The sequence below is a fragment of the Lithobates pipiens genome, unplaced genomic scaffold, assembly GCF_037356315.1.
Source record: "Lithobates pipiens isolate NorthernLeopardFrog02 unplaced genomic scaffold, aLitPip1_a1.2 Scaffold_23, whole genome shotgun sequence".
Classification (NCBI taxonomy): domain Eukaryota; kingdom Metazoa; phylum Chordata; class Amphibia; order Anura; family Ranidae; genus Lithobates; species Lithobates pipiens.
In genome coordinates, this window is record NW_027507785.1 from 279,164,995 (window position 1) to 279,182,888 (window position 17,894).

The window sequence follows — 17,894 nt, forward strand, 5'->3', positions numbered from 1 at the left end:
ACTGCGTAAAGCAGAATGGTAAATTGGATCCTGTGAGAGCAGATCTGGCCGGAGAGGAAGGATCTATGGCCTGCCTACTGCCAACTTAAAGATCTCTGCGTACCAAGGTCGCCCGGGCCAAGCCGGGGCTACCAAAAGCACCGACTTTGTTTCCCTCTTGATTCTTCCCAGGAACCGTGACAGAAGCGGGCACGGGGGGAAGGCATAAATTAGATTGTACTGATCCCAGGGAACTGTCAGAGCATCCGACCCCTGAGCAAGAACATCTCTTGTCCTTGACACGAATTTGTCCAGCTTTCTGTAGAATCTGGACGCAAACAGATCTACCTCTGGAGTACCCCCACCTGCGACATATATTCTGAAAACACGTCAGGGTGCAGAGCCCATTCTCCTGGGCACAACTGCTGGCGGCTCAGAAAATCCGCCTGCCAATTTTCCACTCCTGGAATGAGGACTGCAGAAAGGGATGGAACATGCCTTTCTGCCCAAGCAAGTATGCGATTCACCTCTTTTTGTGCAACCAGCCTCCTGGTACCACCCTGGTGATTGATATAGGCCACTGCTGTGGCATTGTCGGACTGAACCCGAACAGGGAGACCCCGTAGTCTGTAAGACCACTTTATGAGAGCCATATAAACTGCCCAGATCTCCAAGACATTTATGGGCAATAGCTTCTCGATCGCAGACCATTTCCCCTGCGAGCACGTCTCCTCCAACACTGCTCCCCAGCCCATCAGGCTGGCATCTGTCGTAATAATCTTCCATGGAAGCGGAAGAAAAGTTTTGCCTTTCAGCAAATTCTCGGTTTGTAACCAAACGAGACTCTTGCGTGTCCCTGGGGACAGACAAATAGCAAGATCCAAGGCCTGGGGCTTCCTGTTCCACTCCGCAAGGATGCATCTTTGCAGAGGCCTTGAGTGGAACTGGGCGAATGGAACGGCCTCGAAGGAGGCGACTATTTTCCCTAACAGTTTCATGCACAACCGAATGGGGAAGATCTTCTGCCCAGAAATAGGGCGCACCAGACCCCCAATGGCCAAGGCCTTTGGCCTTGGTAGAAACACCCCGCCTTGAGCGGTGTCGATGACCAAACCCAGGTACTCCAACCTGGTAGCAGGCTGTAGGGACGATTTTTCTAGGTTTATAATCCAACCTAGGCGTTCCAGGAGGTCTAGTGTTCTGGTAACACTGTGGTTCAGGAGCGCTACTGTTTTCTCTATGAGAAGCAAATCATCTAGATACGCCATGACGGCTATACCCTGAGCTCTTAGGTTTGCCGAGAGAGGGTCTAGAATCTTTGTGAAGACTCGAGGAGCCATAGCAAGCCCGAACGGCAAAGCCACAAATTGAAAATGGTGCCGCTCTACCACGAACCTTAGATACTTTTGGTGTGCGGAAAATATTGGCACATAAAGATATGCATCCTTGATATCTATTGATGCCATAAACTCTCCCCCTTGCAGGGAGGAGACCACAGCGCGTATTGACTGCATTCGGAAGGACCGGATGCGTAAAAACTGGTTCAGATCCTTCAGATCCAGGATAGGTCTGACACCTCCATTTGGCTTTGGAACGGTGAAGAGATTCGAGTAAAAGCCTGAACCCTGTTCTTTTGGGTCTAAGGCCAGGAATAGCGGTCTTTGCTTTACTGGATCCCTGGGGACCCTTGACCTTAGAAAGCGAGAAGGTGGAATCTCCTGAAACTCTAGCTTGTAGCCCAGAGATACCGAGGAGACTACCCACTTGTTCCAGATCTCTTCCCGCCAGGCTTCTGCAAAATGCAGGAGCCTTCCTCCCACTCGGCCGAGCGGGGGCGCCCCTTCACAAGGAAGCTTTTGGGCTCTGCTTGGCAGGCTTTCGCCCCCAAGTCTTTTCCTGCCCCTGGGCCCGGCCTTGAGCCTTTCCTGTAGGGGGAGGTTGGGAAGGCCATCACCACTGCTTAGAGCTTGATGCTCCAGGAGAGAGAGCACGCCTAAACGATGGACGTTTTCTCCTTTTGATTGGAAGGAGAGTAGATTTACCCCCTGAAATTCTTTGGACGAACTTGTCTAATTCTTCTCCAAATAAACATTCCCCCTTAAATGGGAACCCAATCAAATGCTTCTTGCATGATAGCTCAGCTGCCCAATTTTTTAGCCATAGGGCCCTTCGCATGTGTACCAAAAGGAGAGACAAATGAGATGCTTGTTGGACAGAATCCAAAATCGCATTAATCATAAAACACAGAATTTGAGGTATTTCTGCATAATTCTCCACTTCCTCACTGGGAAGGAGCCCAAGCATCTGCTTAACTTGTTCCTTGAGGAACTGACACAACCCCACGGCTGCGACTGTAGGTTGCACTACTGCGCCAGTCATGGAAAAGGAGGCTTTCAATAGGGTTTCCAGCTTCTTATCAGTTGGATCCTTAAATACCTGAGCATTATCCAAAGGACAAGTCAGGTTTCTATTCACGCAAGAAACAGCCGCATCGACAGATGGGACCCCCCATTTCTTGGCGAAACTTTCCTCCAGAGGATAAAGCATAGAAAACCTTTTAGGAGTAGCAAACAGTTTATAGGAATGTCCCCAATCCTCATACAACAATTCATCCATTAAGGGATGATTTGGAAAGTAAAAGGCAGTCTGTGGGATTTTCCTGATTCCCAGGGAAGAAACAGAGGACGTAGTGACCTTAACAGCAGGCATTCTGAATGTGGTACCCACCAATTCAGTATAATACTGCACCTTTTTTCTGAGCGCCTGGGAGGAGGGGACTCTCTCCTCTTCCTCTGATTCCTCCGACTGCTCAAGATCCCTGTCCCAAGATAAGGATCTCTCCTCATTGTCAGAAGTGTCATCTGAAAGAGGAATCTCAGCAGAGGGAGGGGATCTACCCCTTTTCCTGCTATCTTTCAGGGAAGCTGAAATAAAATTCATGATTCTCCCTTCAAAACCCTCCAATGTAGCACTAAGGGACATATACCGGGGCTGAGACAATAGGAGAGGCTGCAAAACCTGACAGGGGCACTGACTCATCCTGTGAGGCTGGCTCCAGTCTTGCAGGGGGGGATGGTAATCTACAGGCATTTTTAAAACCCCTAGACCTAGACGGTGATTTACCAGTGCCTTTGTTACCTCCCCCTGAGACCCTCTTAAGAGGAGACATAGTCCTAAGCTACAAAGCAGAGGTACTAGTACAAAGTGCAATCACTGTTGTGCTCAAAGTCTCACAATAAATATATATGCTTAAACTGCACAACCTGATGCTGAGTAGGTGTCTTAGGTTTGCCTGGATCCAATCCCTTGGGATGCTTACTGCCCACAGCTCCTGTGTCTCCACTTACAGCCCCCTGGCGCTCTGGGCTTTTTTTTAAATTGCCGCCTGCGCAGTACAGCGCCGTGCACACCAACGTGCACGGCTCGCAACCACACTCCCCCCCTCCATTAGCACGGGAGCACGCTTAGCGCGTGTGCACGAGGACCACCAGACGTCCAGGGGGTAAGGGGACCACCATCGGAGCTGCACGGGACCCCCAGACTACGTGGGACCCCTGTATTACCCCCTTTATTGTGGCAGGGATTGCAGTGGAGACGTGAGTCATCTGGGAGAACCAGGCTTCACTGAGCGTGTGTATCTGAAAGGCATGTAAGTATGCATCAGGCTGCTCTTACTCCCTCTAGTGGTGGAAACCAGGTAAGACATACAACTACTCAATGAAGAAATCCATAATATACATTTATATAGGATTAACTTCCCTTACCTGTCCTCGCTGCAGGAATTGCTGAAAACAGACAGATTCCAGCCTTCACCCATCACGGCGGGCAGAGTTGTGCCAACCTTCAGGTTTTTTTGGGGTTCCTTCTCAGAAGAACCTCCTACCTGGACCTTGTAAAAGACTCTGCCAGAAACTTTCGTGCCACTATGTAAATAGTACACCAAGTCTGGTTTTCCTAGAGCCCAGTCTTCCAATAGGAGAGGACTTACAGGCAAAACCTAGTTTCTTCGGATGATGGGGCCTGGATACCATACCATCTTGGGAGTCAAAATATCGGCCCGAGATATGGATTCGGTTTGTTGTGGCCCTTAGGCCCCCGCAGGGACCTGCACAGAGCTTTCTTCAGAGCACATGTTTTACGTGACCAACCACCATAGACACTGGCGAAAAAACTGAGGTGCCTCCCATATGGGAGGGGTTATATAGGGGAGGAATTCTCCTTAATTCTCCTTAATTGTGTGTCCAATCACCAGTGGTGCCTATATAACCCACTATGTAATGAAGCTCCTGTGTCCCGTGATGTATGATCAAGAAACACAGATTTTTACGTACTGTCCCTGGTTTTACTGAGACTGGCAACCCTGATGGGGCCCTCTAGTGGCCCGGGGCCCTTGGGCAGTACCCGAGTGGCCAAATGGTCAGTCCACCCCTGATTCCACCCCAGCCTTTCTCCCCCCTTTTTATCATGGAGGTACCCTTGAAGTAACCTTCATGTTTCAGGGAACCCTTTCCAATTATTATTATATCTACAGCTCACAGTACATTACTGTGGTTGTCAGTGGGATGCTTCTTACATTGGTGCTTAGTGGGACAAATGTTAACTTATAGATAGCTAAAAAAACATTGGTGTTAGTGTTTACAAATGTGAGAGGTAAAGATTGTTCTCCTAGGCAGTGTTGCTCCTAGCAACTTCTGGAGAAACCCTAGGTTTTCATGCAGTGGTGGCTGGTCCATAGGGGGCGCAGGGGTGCCGCCCCCTATAATCTCTATGCGCTGGCCCCTAATGTCGATGCAGGGCGCCGGACACAAATGCCCTGTACACACGGTCAGACATTCCGACCACAAAATCCGTCTGATTTTTTCCGACCACAAAATCCGTCAGCTTTTTTCAGATGAATTTTGGCCAAAACTTGTGTTGCATACACACGGTCAGACAAAGTTGTCGGAAAATCCGATCATTCGGAACGAGGTGACGTAAAACACGTAGGACGGGACTATATAGAGGCCAGTAGCCAATAGCTCTCGTCTCGTAATTTATTCTGAGCATGCGTGGCACTTTGTCCGTTGGAATTAGTGCGCTCCAAGGCTTCCTGCTCATTCTCTAACTTAAGCATAGTAAATAAAGTACATTATGCTTCAGTGGGGAATGGACACAGAAGTGATTGGTACCGAGCGCTCACTCTGTTCATTCATGAATGGAAGGGGGCAGTAAATTACATGTTTATCAGCCCCTCTACCTCTCTCCATCTTGAAACATCCCCTGTATGCCTGCAGCAGCTTCTGTCAGGAGAGGAGGGAAGCTGGAAGCACTGAGGGGGAAAGAGGCACACAGGGGGGCCCAGACAGCAGATGGAAGAGGCACATGTGCTATAACCAATCTCCCTGCAGTACAACCGGAGGAAGCAAGAAGAGGAGAAGCTGGCAGCACTGCAAGGGGAGGCAGAAGAGGATTGGTGTCTGCAATAAGACAATACAGATGGACCTCCTGCTCAGGGGTATGGGCCCAGTACAGGAGGGCTGGCTGTACCACCTTAGCAGCGGCCCTGCATCCGATGTCTTCAATTCGGCAGAACCACTGTTGTAGCAATGGTGGGAGAGTAGGGTTGCTACCTTTACTTCAAGCCAAACCTGAAACACTTTAGTGGTCTGGGAGACCTTTAGGTGCCCCAAGGAGAGTAGTAATGCAGTGCGCATAGCGTACCGGAGCAAACAGTGGGTGTGGTCAAATTGCTCTTGATGACATTATCACCCTGGCTCCCCAGTGATGCTGAACCTGCCCCCAGACAGCCACCTGCAGCTCCCAGATGGCAACAGATTTGTGTGTGACTATTTAGGTTACTTGGGGAGCCACATCCCAGTTTGAATAATATGTCCAGGTTTCAGTCCGCCTGAAACCCAGACACATGATTTAAAACCCGGACTGTCCGGGTAAATCCCAGACAGGTGGCAACCCTATGGGGGAGGGAGATTTCCACATTGTGGGAATGCGGGAAGAATGAGCTGCAGTAAAGTGGCACTAAACAATATCCTTATTCTCCAAAAATTATCCATACACTACCACTACACTACCACTACTCAATCTTGTATTTTCCATGAAATTGTTTCTTACTGCGTTTTTCTGCCTCCTTGTAACATCCTCCGTGAGCCCCTGAACCTCTCCTTTACCTCCTCCATCATATTTATTTGGAACAAGCAGTGCACATTAGTTGAGGTCACTGCTTTATGCACACTATACACTACAAGTCCCATAAATCCTAGTCTTTCCTGGGAATGAGCAAGTGAGGGTGGCTATGTTCCTACACATAGTGGGATCATGGAGAATGAACGTAGCCACCCTCTAACAGGAAGTCTGAACACAGTGTCAAAGAAAGTAATTTGGAGGTTTGGAGGTGGCAGTGTGACATAAAAGTGTCTGTAGAATTGGACAGAACCAAAGAATACAGAGCATATCTCCGGGTGATAAACCACAACTCCAGCATGTCTCTGGTGATAAGGGGTAAATGGCGTGTAATGTGAACGGCATGCTGTGCCAGCAGGTGGCAATTTTATAATCCAATTGATGATATTTATAGCTTATATAAGAGAACTGTTTTACCTGCCAAAGGATTTGTATTTCTGTCCCTCCATTCCTGAAAATTAAAAATCTCTGCCACACAACACAGACCTCTCTGGCAGTACAGAAGACCAGATTTTTCATTGCTGCAGTAAGTAGCATTTACAGGTCTAGGCTCATCCCCAGTGACAGGACAGGGAAAGAGCACATTGAGATGTTCATCACTCTTTCACTCTGTTCCCTCCTCCTATCAGCATACCCCTTGCTAGCACCTGATCATTGCAGCACATCTGGCTAGTTATTTTGCAGCATCCTCAGTCTGAGCTCGACTGTACAGGGACTGCAATAAGTGATTTTAAGTTACTTGTATTTACATAAAAAAATAAACAAAAATAAATAAAATAAAAATACAGAGCTGTGTTAATGTTCGTGTTCATGTCCATGCGTTTATGTTCTTTTTATCTTCCTTCAGCTTTAACACCTGCATGTAGTATTAGATCACAGTTTATAATTCTATAGATTAAAAAAAATCTTGAGTGTTGATCCATATATATATATATATATATATATATATATATTTATTTATTTTTATAACATCTTTTACATACTTATCAAATTCTAAATTTTTATTTTCAAGGTCTTTTGAGCATAACAACCCCACATAATTTTTAATTTTTTCCAGTAACAAAGGAATTTAGCCCAATAAAGAAATCCTCACCCACCAATCTCTTTTTGTTTAGGAAAGCTTTATTACCCCATTGACGTTATATTGCAACACGCAACCATTAAAATAATCTGTTTTGTATAAATCACTAGTGTTACATTAGCAGAAGAAAAAAATGGATTTGTGCAGACAGCAACTGGGGCAATAAATTATTTTTAGTTTTTTGTAAACCTATTACGTATTCCAAAATCTGAAAGACGTTACACATTCTTACATTAGCAGCTCACCCAGCATGTTTCCGAACTTCTAAGAAATAGAGACAAATAATGAATAGTGGATATTTTTTCTTATTATTTTTGTTTTATGTTTTAAAGCCTAAGGCCGCGTACACACGCGGGGACTGTTCGCTCAACTTTGTCCGTCAAACAGTTTCAGCGGACAGTCCGCTCAAAATTAGCATGGATGGATTTGCCCACACACGACGAACGAACAGTCCGCTGAAACCGTGCACGATGACGTGAACGGCACGTACGACGGGACTAGAAAACTACGTCCTATACACTGCAATGCAACCTTCGGCGTGTAAATTATTTCTGAGCATGCGCGAGACTTAGTTTGACGAACAAGCCTACACACGAGGGGACTGTCCGCTGAAACAAAGTTTCAGCGGACAGTTTTTCGGAAATTCCGAAAAACTTTGTTCAGCAGACTGTCCGCTGAAACTGTCCGCTGAAGCCCACACACGAGCGGACTGTCCGCCGAAACACTGTTCAGCGGACAAAGTTGAGCGAACAGTCCCCGCGTGTGTACGCGGCCTAACTCTGGCCAAAATTTTCCTTTTAGTTTTAGGTGGAAAGACTATATATATAGATCTATGTGTGTTTATATATATATATATATATATATATATATATATATATATATATATATATATATATATATATATATACATGCATAGATCTATATCTATATATCTAGAGAGAGAGAGAGAGAGATATCTATATATAAATATATATCTATATATATATATATATATATATATGTTCATGTAGAATGTATAGAATGCGCAATTAAAGGCAGCCAATTGCTGAGCTTTTGCAAATGCTATTTGCCTGGTTCATACCTCCCAACATTTTAAGATGATAATGAGAGACATCTATCTATTGATATACAAGTAGCGTCATGTCATAATTGAGTATAAAAGAGAACTGAGGCACCTCTAAGTGTAGTAATATGGTTACATTTATTGAAGGTACAACATTTAGCAACTCACATGGTTGATGATTAAAAGAAGCACATCTAAGTATGCAGGCATCCGGGGTAAAGCTGTCCACATAGATCATCCTCTGCACCGCCATCAACATTACCCCTTGCACGCAGTGGATCACTATACTACAGGGGAGTCTTCCTGGTCACGATTTCAGACTGACAGCGGTGAGAGCCGGTGGTGCGGAGGGTTGGTCTATGTGGACAGCTTTACCCCGGATGCCTGCATACTTAGATGTGCTTCTTTTAATCATCAACCATGTGAGTTGCTAAATGTTGTACCTTCAATAAATGTAACCATATTGCTACACTTAGAGGCGCCTCTCTTCTCTTTTATACTCTGTAGCTCCTGCTGGATTTTGCATCTAATTCCCTTTGTAGATGGATATTTTATGGTTACACAAAATATCACATTGCTATAATCTTTTTATTTGGACTATAAACTGAAGGACCTTTGAATAAATGGTTGTGGAACAAATCATCTGAGTTTCCATTATTTCATTTGGGCAAATTTGTTTTAAAATACGTGTGCTTTGGATTACAAGCACATTTCTGGAACAAATTATGCTCGCAATCCAAGGTTTTACTGTACTTGTTTCAGGACAGTGACTTTTTTCAAGCAACTCTGTTGCTCTTATGAATATGCACAAACAAATGCCTCCCTGCAAGGAAAATGTTTAATTATTTCTTGTTTCTTTAGTCACATTAACAAAGTCCACTGTCTTGGGGAAATAATCCTGTTTAAAAATGATCTGCTTCTTCAGCGGGTGTCAAATCCTGGCTTCCCCTGGAGAGCTTTTTTATTTCATTTGCCAACCACCACATCACTATAAGATACAGAGGCCGGTGAAAGAAACCAGGGAGTGCAGCAGGGGGGAACAGGCATCCAATATAGCCCGGTTGCTGAAGAGTATCTCCAGGGCTGTCTTTTCCACTGGGCACACTGGGCAGTTGCCCGGGGGCCCCATCTGCCCATTGACCAGTGGTGTTGAAATCCTGGCTCTGTCCCCCAAACTTTCTATTTCCTGTGTCCCCACGGTCTGTGATCCAGCCGCCATATTTAGTTTCCAGCTGCCCCTGTGATTGGGTGAATGGGGTCATGTGTGGCTTTCCTCTTCCACCTACCGCTTGCCGCTGACGTCATCCGATGACGGTGACGTCACTGGACACCTTCGGCTCAGCTCGGCTACCCTGGTTCTTGGCTCTCCACTTTCAAGAGAGTACCAATAAATATAGCCTTATTGATAATTTGCATTTTTATTCTTATGCATGATTGTGTAGACATGGCCCCAGTGCACTGTATTGCCCGGGGGCCTATAATGCTCTTAAGTTGGCCCTGAGTATCTCCTCTGGACAATAGAGTCTTGTTTCCTGATCACTTTATCACTGTGACTTGTGTCACAGTGGTCACCATATCACCATCCCTCTTTTTCCTCTCACCAACAGAGACCAGGAGCTGTCAGTGACAGCTGGGCGACCACAGTGATCATGTTATTGGGAAGCTGTCATTGGCAGCTCCTGATCTTTGCCATTGGGAGCCAAAGGGATGTGCTCAAGATCATGTGACTGCTGTGACAGTCAATCCCAGTGATTACATGATCGGAAAGCCATCTCTGCCTCCTAGCATTAACAACCGCTTAAAGGACCACTGCAAGGCAGCGGCAAGGGTTAACGCAAGTTGTAAAAACTAGAATAATAAATCTAAAGGATAAGATCACCTTTATAAAAAATGCACACATTTTAGCAGGTAAAAGAGAAAGTGTGCATTTATAATTTTTTTCACAGGAGCCCGCAGAGCATTGCACCTCCGATTAGTGGATCGCAGGCACAAAGTCAAGCTCCTACAGACACTGTCCAAGGGCCCTTTCACACTGATTTGTTTTTAATCAGTTCAGTTAAAAAAGTTGAACAAAAATGCATCCCTTTAAATCCCTTGCGGTTTCCTGCTTAATGCATTTTTGGTGCATTCTTAGTGCGTTAAGAAAAATGCACCAAAAACGCACCTCGCCGTTAAAGTAAAAACGGTGTCAAAAAATGCTTCAAAAATGCAACCCACCTGTGGGAAGTGCTTTATCCAGTCACATGTCTAGGGCAAAATGCACCACAAATGTGGCACAAATGCAGCAAAATGCATATGTCTAAAGTAACAATTGTAAACCAAGCTTAGCAGGATAGACATACAGTGTAATGCCTTAAATAAAATATTAAAAAGTGTTTTATTACCTTGATACCACAAGTGGCAGGATCAGCATTTTCAGCATCCGCATGAGCAGTTCCCCAGGAAACTGAAAGTAACTAATCTCCTGTAAGAAACAATACAGAGAGTCCATTAGGATCACACAGCATTGCATTTTTGGTTGTAATTGGCTAAACAACTGGAAAGTGTGATTGTAAAATATTATACACTGTATATGGCTTCACATAAAAAATAAAATAAAAAAAAAGATTTTTATAAAGATCTGAAAGGGGTGACACTGTCTAGTGTATATATATATATATATATATATATATATATATATATATATATATATATATATATATATCACTGCCTCCAGATCTTTATGAAAACATTTTTTTTTGTAAAAAAAAAATATATTTTTTTAGAACCCCAGTGAGAGTTTATTGCTCTCAGTGTTCCTGCAGCACTCCTTTCAGATCTTTATGAAAAAAAAAATTTGTAAAAAAAAAAAAAATCTTATTTTATTTTTTTAGAAGCCCAGACAGAGTTTATTGCTCTCATTGTTCCTGCTGGAAGGAGTATTGAACTCTTCACAGCAACAACTTGACAGCAGTTGCTGACCAGCAATAGCAAGTTGTTACGCCATGTGAGGTCAGTACTGGTTCTAATATAAATCTGTGACGTCTCGGCTTTTATCCTGTGTTTTATCCCGTGTTCAGCCTTGAGGAAAGAGGAGTGGTGGTGCCTCTAAACATATTTGGTATTTTTATATATTTTTTTTTATCAACAAATAAAATTATCTTGGACTCTAGCAAAATTGCCCGCTTGGGACTTTCACGCAGTCAAAATTTAATATAACAGACCTTTATTGATATAAATGAGTATTTATATTGTAAAAATAATTCCTTAAAGCGGAGTTCCACCCAAAAGTGGAACTTCGGCTCATTTGTCTCCTCTCCCCCTCCGGTGCCACAATTGGCACCTTTTGGGGGGGGGGGGGCAGGATACCTGTCTTTGATGCAGCCAGTGACATCACCGCGGGGCTCCCTCCTCCTTCTGTCGCTGGACCAGTAGGAGAGAGGAGCGGGGCCACGCGCAGTAGGGTTCCTAGTGTGAAGCCATAAGGCTACACTGCTGGGTACCCTTACCCGCAATGGCGGCGGCAACACCCAACGGCTGATGGAAACATCAGCTGTGGTGCCGACATCGTTGGACTCCAGGGCAGGTACGTTTCCTATTGCTAAAAGCCAGAAGCTTTGTGTAGCTGCTGGCTTCTAATTTTTTTTTTTGGGCGGAACACCGCTTTAAAGAATCATATCATCATATAAATGTTAAAAAACATTGAATAGCTCTGATAATGCCATATGCAAATCCCCCATCTCGGATTCATGCACCCAAGATTATACAAAAATAATCATCAAAAAAGTACATATAACAGACCCTTATGATTATTTTTGTATATTCTTGGGTGCATGAATCCGAGATGGGGGATTTGCATATGGCATTATCAGAGCTATTCAACATTTTTTAACATTTATATGATGTCTTCTTTAGCCTAGGATCACATTGGAGAGGCCAAATCCCATGACAAGCAGCAGCCTATTGGAGGCAATGTCACTGTTCCAATCAGTGCGACAGATTTGCGGTGCCACACCGATTTGCAAAAGTAGTTCCTGCACTTCTTTTGACGATTTCAGGTGCGGCTTCAGTAGACATCAAGTGAAGTAGCGCAATTTCAAAGTAGCATCAATGTGAACCAGGGCTTAAAGCGGAACTTCAGTAATTTTTCATCTTTCCATCTATTAAATCTTCTGCCCTTGCTGTTTTAACTTTGGATAGCCCTAACCTTCTTTCCCACAATTCTGTTAAGAGAAAATAAATTTCTTTGCATTCATGAAGTGTCTGGCACCCATTAATCTCCCTTACATTGCACCCACCATGCCTCGTAACCCACTCTACACAGAAGGATATCAGCTGTCCCTAACTCTGGAGGTCACCATTAGGCCTAGAGAGGCCCGGGACTTGGCTACATATTGATGTTACTATGTTGTGGTATTCTGCAGTAGCTTGCGTTGTCTGCTATTGTAACACTGCATTGGAGTGCCATTCAAAATAAAAGGCATTGCAATGCGTCACACCACAATGAGTGTTGCCATGTGTTGTAGTGATGCAGTAAATTGCTCATTTTAACTACTTGCCTACCAGACTAAATCTGACACTTCTATTAATATTCTTTATTTATGTTAAGGAGGACAATGTATTACATCACATACCATTATTTGCATACATACATAAATCATTTCCTATCCCTTCTTAGTTTAGGTAGAATATTCATATTTCTCTACTTATATCTCTTGAAGTATCCATATTGAACTTTGTACTACTATAACCTCCCTACCTTTTGTTATCTTGTTATCTAAATCTGACACTTCTGTCCTACATGTAAAATCAGCATTTTTTTGCTAGAAATGAACTTTATATATAAGCAGAGGCCCTAGAGAAAGAAATGGTGGAGTTGTAATTTATTTATTTTTTGTCACATGGTATTTGCACAGCATTTTTTACAAAGGCTAATTTTTGGGTAAAAAAAATACAGTTTAATGAATTTGAGTGAACATATACACAATATAATAGCCAATTTTTTGGGTAAAACATAAAAGATGATGTTACGCTAAGTTAATAGGTACCTAATATGTCATGCTTTAAAATTGCTCACGTCGTCAAACTATAGTACCTTAACATTTCCATAGGCAATTCTTTAAAAGCCTTTGCAGGCTAACAGTTTAGAGCTACACAGAAGGCCTGGTGCTATAATTATTGCTCTCACTCTGACGTTCCTGATGATACCTCATATATGGTGTGATTACCATTTACATTTGAACACGTGCCTGGTGGGACAGGGGCGCTTTACAGTTTTTTTTTTAATTATTATTATTTATTTTATTAAACACTTTTTTTAAACTGTCTTTTAATTTTTTTTATCAACTTTATTACTATCAAAAGGGATGGACAACATGGGCCATGACAGGTCCTCTTTTTTGGAGAGGACAGGGGTTAATTAGACCCCAGATCTCCCTTTGGGCCTCCAATGCAGCCAATCAGAGGCAGATTGGTCTGATGGCCTGCTTTCTCGGCCATTAATGGCCAAGTAAACAAACAACCGTTGTTGCTTACAGTTTCTAGAATGTTAGTTCTTCTCTCTCTGTTCACTGACGGACATACTGCTGGTCAGCTCAGTCCTAGGCTCCCCAATGGGACAGGGCAGCCCAGGAAAGTTGGCGGCGGGGCACCCCTTTCCACCTATAGGAGTGATTGAGTGGCTGCATAGCCACTCGAATCACATCTACAGAAAACAGCATCGCTGGCTGTAACATTTGATACCGGGATGATGCATGTAGCTGCAGGTATCATCCCGGTATAACTACTTAAACCCCAGGTTGTTATATATGAGGTCCACCCAGGGGAAAGTGGTTAAAAATCTTAGGGGTTATTTACTAAAGGAAAATTCACTTTGCACTGCAAGTGCACTTGGAAATAAAGTCGCTGTAGATCTGAGGAGGACATGCAAGGAAAATAAAAAACAGCATTTTAGCTTGCACATGATTGGATGATAAAATCAGCAGAGCTTCCCCTCGTTTCAGATCTACCCCTTAGATTGAGAGCGACTGCACTTCCAAGTGCACTTGCAGTGCAAAGTGGATTTGTCTTTTGTAAATAACCCCCTTTGTGTCTATGCATTCTATTTGACCATTACATATGCCGGCCCTGCTTTCGGCTACACAATGGTTGCGCTTTACTGCACTTTCCCACAATGCAGGTCTATGGGTTTGCAAATATTTCATTTCCTGTGTTGTCTAAATCTTATCTCAGCAACAATACATTATATGGCCAAACATGTGAACACCTCTCCAAAATATTACATTCAGGTGCAAAAAATCAGGTCCATACAGACATGTTTGACCGGTTTGGTGTAGTGGCCTGCACAGAGCCCCGAACCCCTATTTAATACCTTTGGATAAATAAAAAATGTTGGTTGCAAACCACAACTTGTTCAGCAGCATTACTTGACTTAAAGCGGGAGTCCGCCGGGAGTCCGCGGTTTTTTTTTTTTTTTTTTAAAAGCCAGCAGCTACAAATACTGTAGCTGCTGACTTTTAAAATAGTGACACTTACCTGTCCAGCGCGCCCGCCATGTCGGCACCCGAAGCCAATCTCTCGATCATCTCTCGGGTGCTGCCGCCGCCATCTTGGGTATGGGAATCAGGAAGTGGAGCCTTTCGGCTTCATTTCCCGGTTCCCTACTGCGCATGCGCAAGTCGCGCTGCGCAATAAGGATAGACCCGCTGCCTCTGGGATCTGTGTGTTTCCCAGCAGGCAGCGGGGGACTTTCGGAAAGGGGCGTAACCTACGCCCCTTTCCGCAGAGAGCTATCCCGGAAGTGGGTGCAGATACCTGTACTGTACAGGTACCTGCACCCCCCTCCCCCCTGAAAGGTGCCAATTGTGGTGCCGAAGGGGGGGAGGGTTCCGATGAGCGGAAGGTCCACTTTAGGGTGGACCTCCGCTTTAACAAATGCTCTTTTGGATGAATGGACACACATTCCCACAAACACACCTAAAAATCTTGCAGAAATTCTTCCCAGGAACAGTGGAGGCTTTTCCATGGTTTTGAAATGGTATTTTCTACAAGCTCGTATAACTGTAATGGTAAGATGTCCACCAACTATTTGCCATAGAGAGGTTGATTCACTAAAAGCAAATAGTTTGTTTAAGTGAAATTGCATTTTTTTTTAAGAGAATTGCCCCAAAGCTTAGTGAATGTGGTGAAATTTAACCTTGCAAAGAATGCCTAATCACATGCCATTGAAAAAAAAAACAGTATTTTTGTTTGCACATCATTGGCTTATGCAGCAGAGCTTCCCCTCATTCACTAAATTCAGGGGGAAATGCCTTTGCAAAATGAACAGCCTCTTATCACCCCCATAGTGTACAAGAGTAATTGCATTGAGAGGTCCCCCTAGTGGCTAATCTATAAATCTCTACATTTAGTACAACAACAAAAATATTTAAAAGCAAGATTATAAAAATGTTAAAGTCATATAAAAAGGTATTTAAGAAACATTATAAAACAATAACTCAATACATGCACGGGGCTAAATAATATGCACCAAAAGGTGCAAGACCATATCTGCAGTATTTCTCCAAATCCTTCAATGTACTGCTGTAGAACTAGAACCCACTCATAGGCTATGAAGAAAACAGGCCAGGCCCAACCCCATCCAAAAATGAAGCTTTCAGAAAATTATCAAAAGTATTGGGACGCCTGCCTTTACACACACATAAACTTTAATGACACCCCAGTCTTAGTTCGTAGGGTTCAATATTGAGTTGGTTGTTTAGTATATCAGTCAAATCCGATGTAAATCGTAACAAATTTTTTGCATCTCATTGCTGCTTTATCTTGTGCATCCATTTTTCAGCCACCTCCTGTCTACATACAATCCAGCGATGGTGCATGCCATTTCTCAGTAAGGAATTTGGTGGACCATGTCTGCGTAATGTGTTGAATTAGCCACTTGCTGTTTACATTATGGGTAGCAACACAGGGGCATAATTGCAAGATATGAACAGAATGTTGTCACCCTCTAGCAGGAAGTGCCTGAACGAGGACTTTGATTGAAAGATCTCCAGGTATTATTTCAAAAAAAACTTCAGATTTAAAGCTTATATGAGATTTTAGAGAGATTGTGGTGACATATAGTTGAAGAAAAATGTCATAACTGATGATGTAAATGTAAAGCTTGTGCAACAACACTCAGGGGCGGACTGACAATTCATGGGGCCCCCGGGCAATAGGAGATTATGGGGCCCCCAGGCAATCAGAGATTATGGGGCCACACAGTATACACACACGGTATACAATCACACAGTATACACATACATGTACACACAGTATACACAGACATGTTTCTATTGGCTGAGAAGGTACTGGAGAGGTGGGACAGCTGTAATCTCAGGATTTTTAGACCAAAAGGATGTCAGTAAGGGACATTTCAGAGACAGATGTAAAAAAAACACAGATTTTTACATACTATCCCAGGTTTTACTGAGACTGGCAACCCTGATGGGGCCCCCTAGTGGCCCGGGGCCCTCGGGCAGTGCCCGAGTGGCCAAATGGTCAGTCCGCCCCTGACAACACTGGTAGTTATATGAGAACATCCGCTACTATGAAAGTATGATACTGACCTGCTCGGTGAGCCTCCTGGTCCTGAGGAAAAATCCCAAGAGACATCCCACAATAACAGACAGTACGGAAAGTATAAGCAGCCCATTCCTTTTGCACACATCTTTGGCTCTGGCCAGTACAGCATCCAGGGCCCCTGCCATGGTGTCCTTACAGCTTCCAGGGGAGGATCAGCGTCCCACAGAGGGACTGCGCCACTCTGTGACAAGCCAACTCACGTTCCGCAGAGATCAGATCAAAGCTAGCACAGGCTGGCCAACCCGCAAGGTCACCCCTTACCCATAAGCCACACAGCCTGCAGCTGGCATTACTGTCCCAAATTAATACCCCCAATCCTATTACTGACTTCATCATTAGGAGCCTGGGAGGAGATTAGGGAGCTCGGGATAATTTGAAAAGAATATGAATGCACAAAAATAAAGGATACGAGACAAGAGAAACATAAAGGAAAGCAGATTTGTATTTGAAACAGGAAAAAGCAAAAGACTAAGATAAGAAAATCACACATATTTCTAATAATAATTGCCATTGTGCTCACATTGCACTCTACACACAGCAGATCTATCATATTGCAGACAGCTGAGCTCCAAAAAGAAATCTCCCCCTTTAACCTTTTATTTCCAAAGTCTGTTTAATGGATGATGATCACACAGGCTATGCTGCCGTATAAGACAAACTTATGATTTTTATAAGATTCTAAAAGATTTGATACCCCAGGATGACAAAACATTGTATTTTATTTTATGTAATTCATATAATTGCAGGATGATTGGCTGTTTTTTTTTTTTTTTTTGCCCGCTTGATTGTAGAAGATATCTTTTAGCCCTTGTAAACACGGTCGGAGATTCGGACAACCAAATCCGTCGGATTTTGTCCGTCGGACTTTGTCCATCGGATCTTGTCCGAAACTGTTGCATACACACGGTCGGACAAAGTTGTCTAAAAATCCGATCATTCAGAACGTGATGACGTAATTTCGTTACGATGGGACTACGTTCAGGCTAGTAGCCA

At 43.8% G+C, this 17,894-nt stretch overlaps 1 protein-coding gene across 1 annotated transcript in view; it reads right to left on the reverse strand.

Annotated features, from left to right (window-relative positions):
- The window catches only part of SLC1A7 (solute carrier family 1 member 7), a 118,000-nt gene extending 100,857 nt beyond the window's left edge, over nt 1-17,143 (reverse strand). Inside the window, exons 1-2 of the mRNA XM_077453314.1 lie at nt 16,886-17,143; nt 10,685-10,764 (exon numbers count right to left, since the gene is read on the reverse strand). Coding sequence (XP_077309440.1) covers nt 10,685-10,764; nt 16,886-17,026 — 221 coding nt within the window. The 5' untranslated portion in view covers nt 17,027-17,143. The remainder of the gene's footprint in view (nt 1-10,684; nt 10,765-16,885) is intronic.
- Between the last annotated feature and the right edge of the window lie 751 nt (nt 17,144-17,894).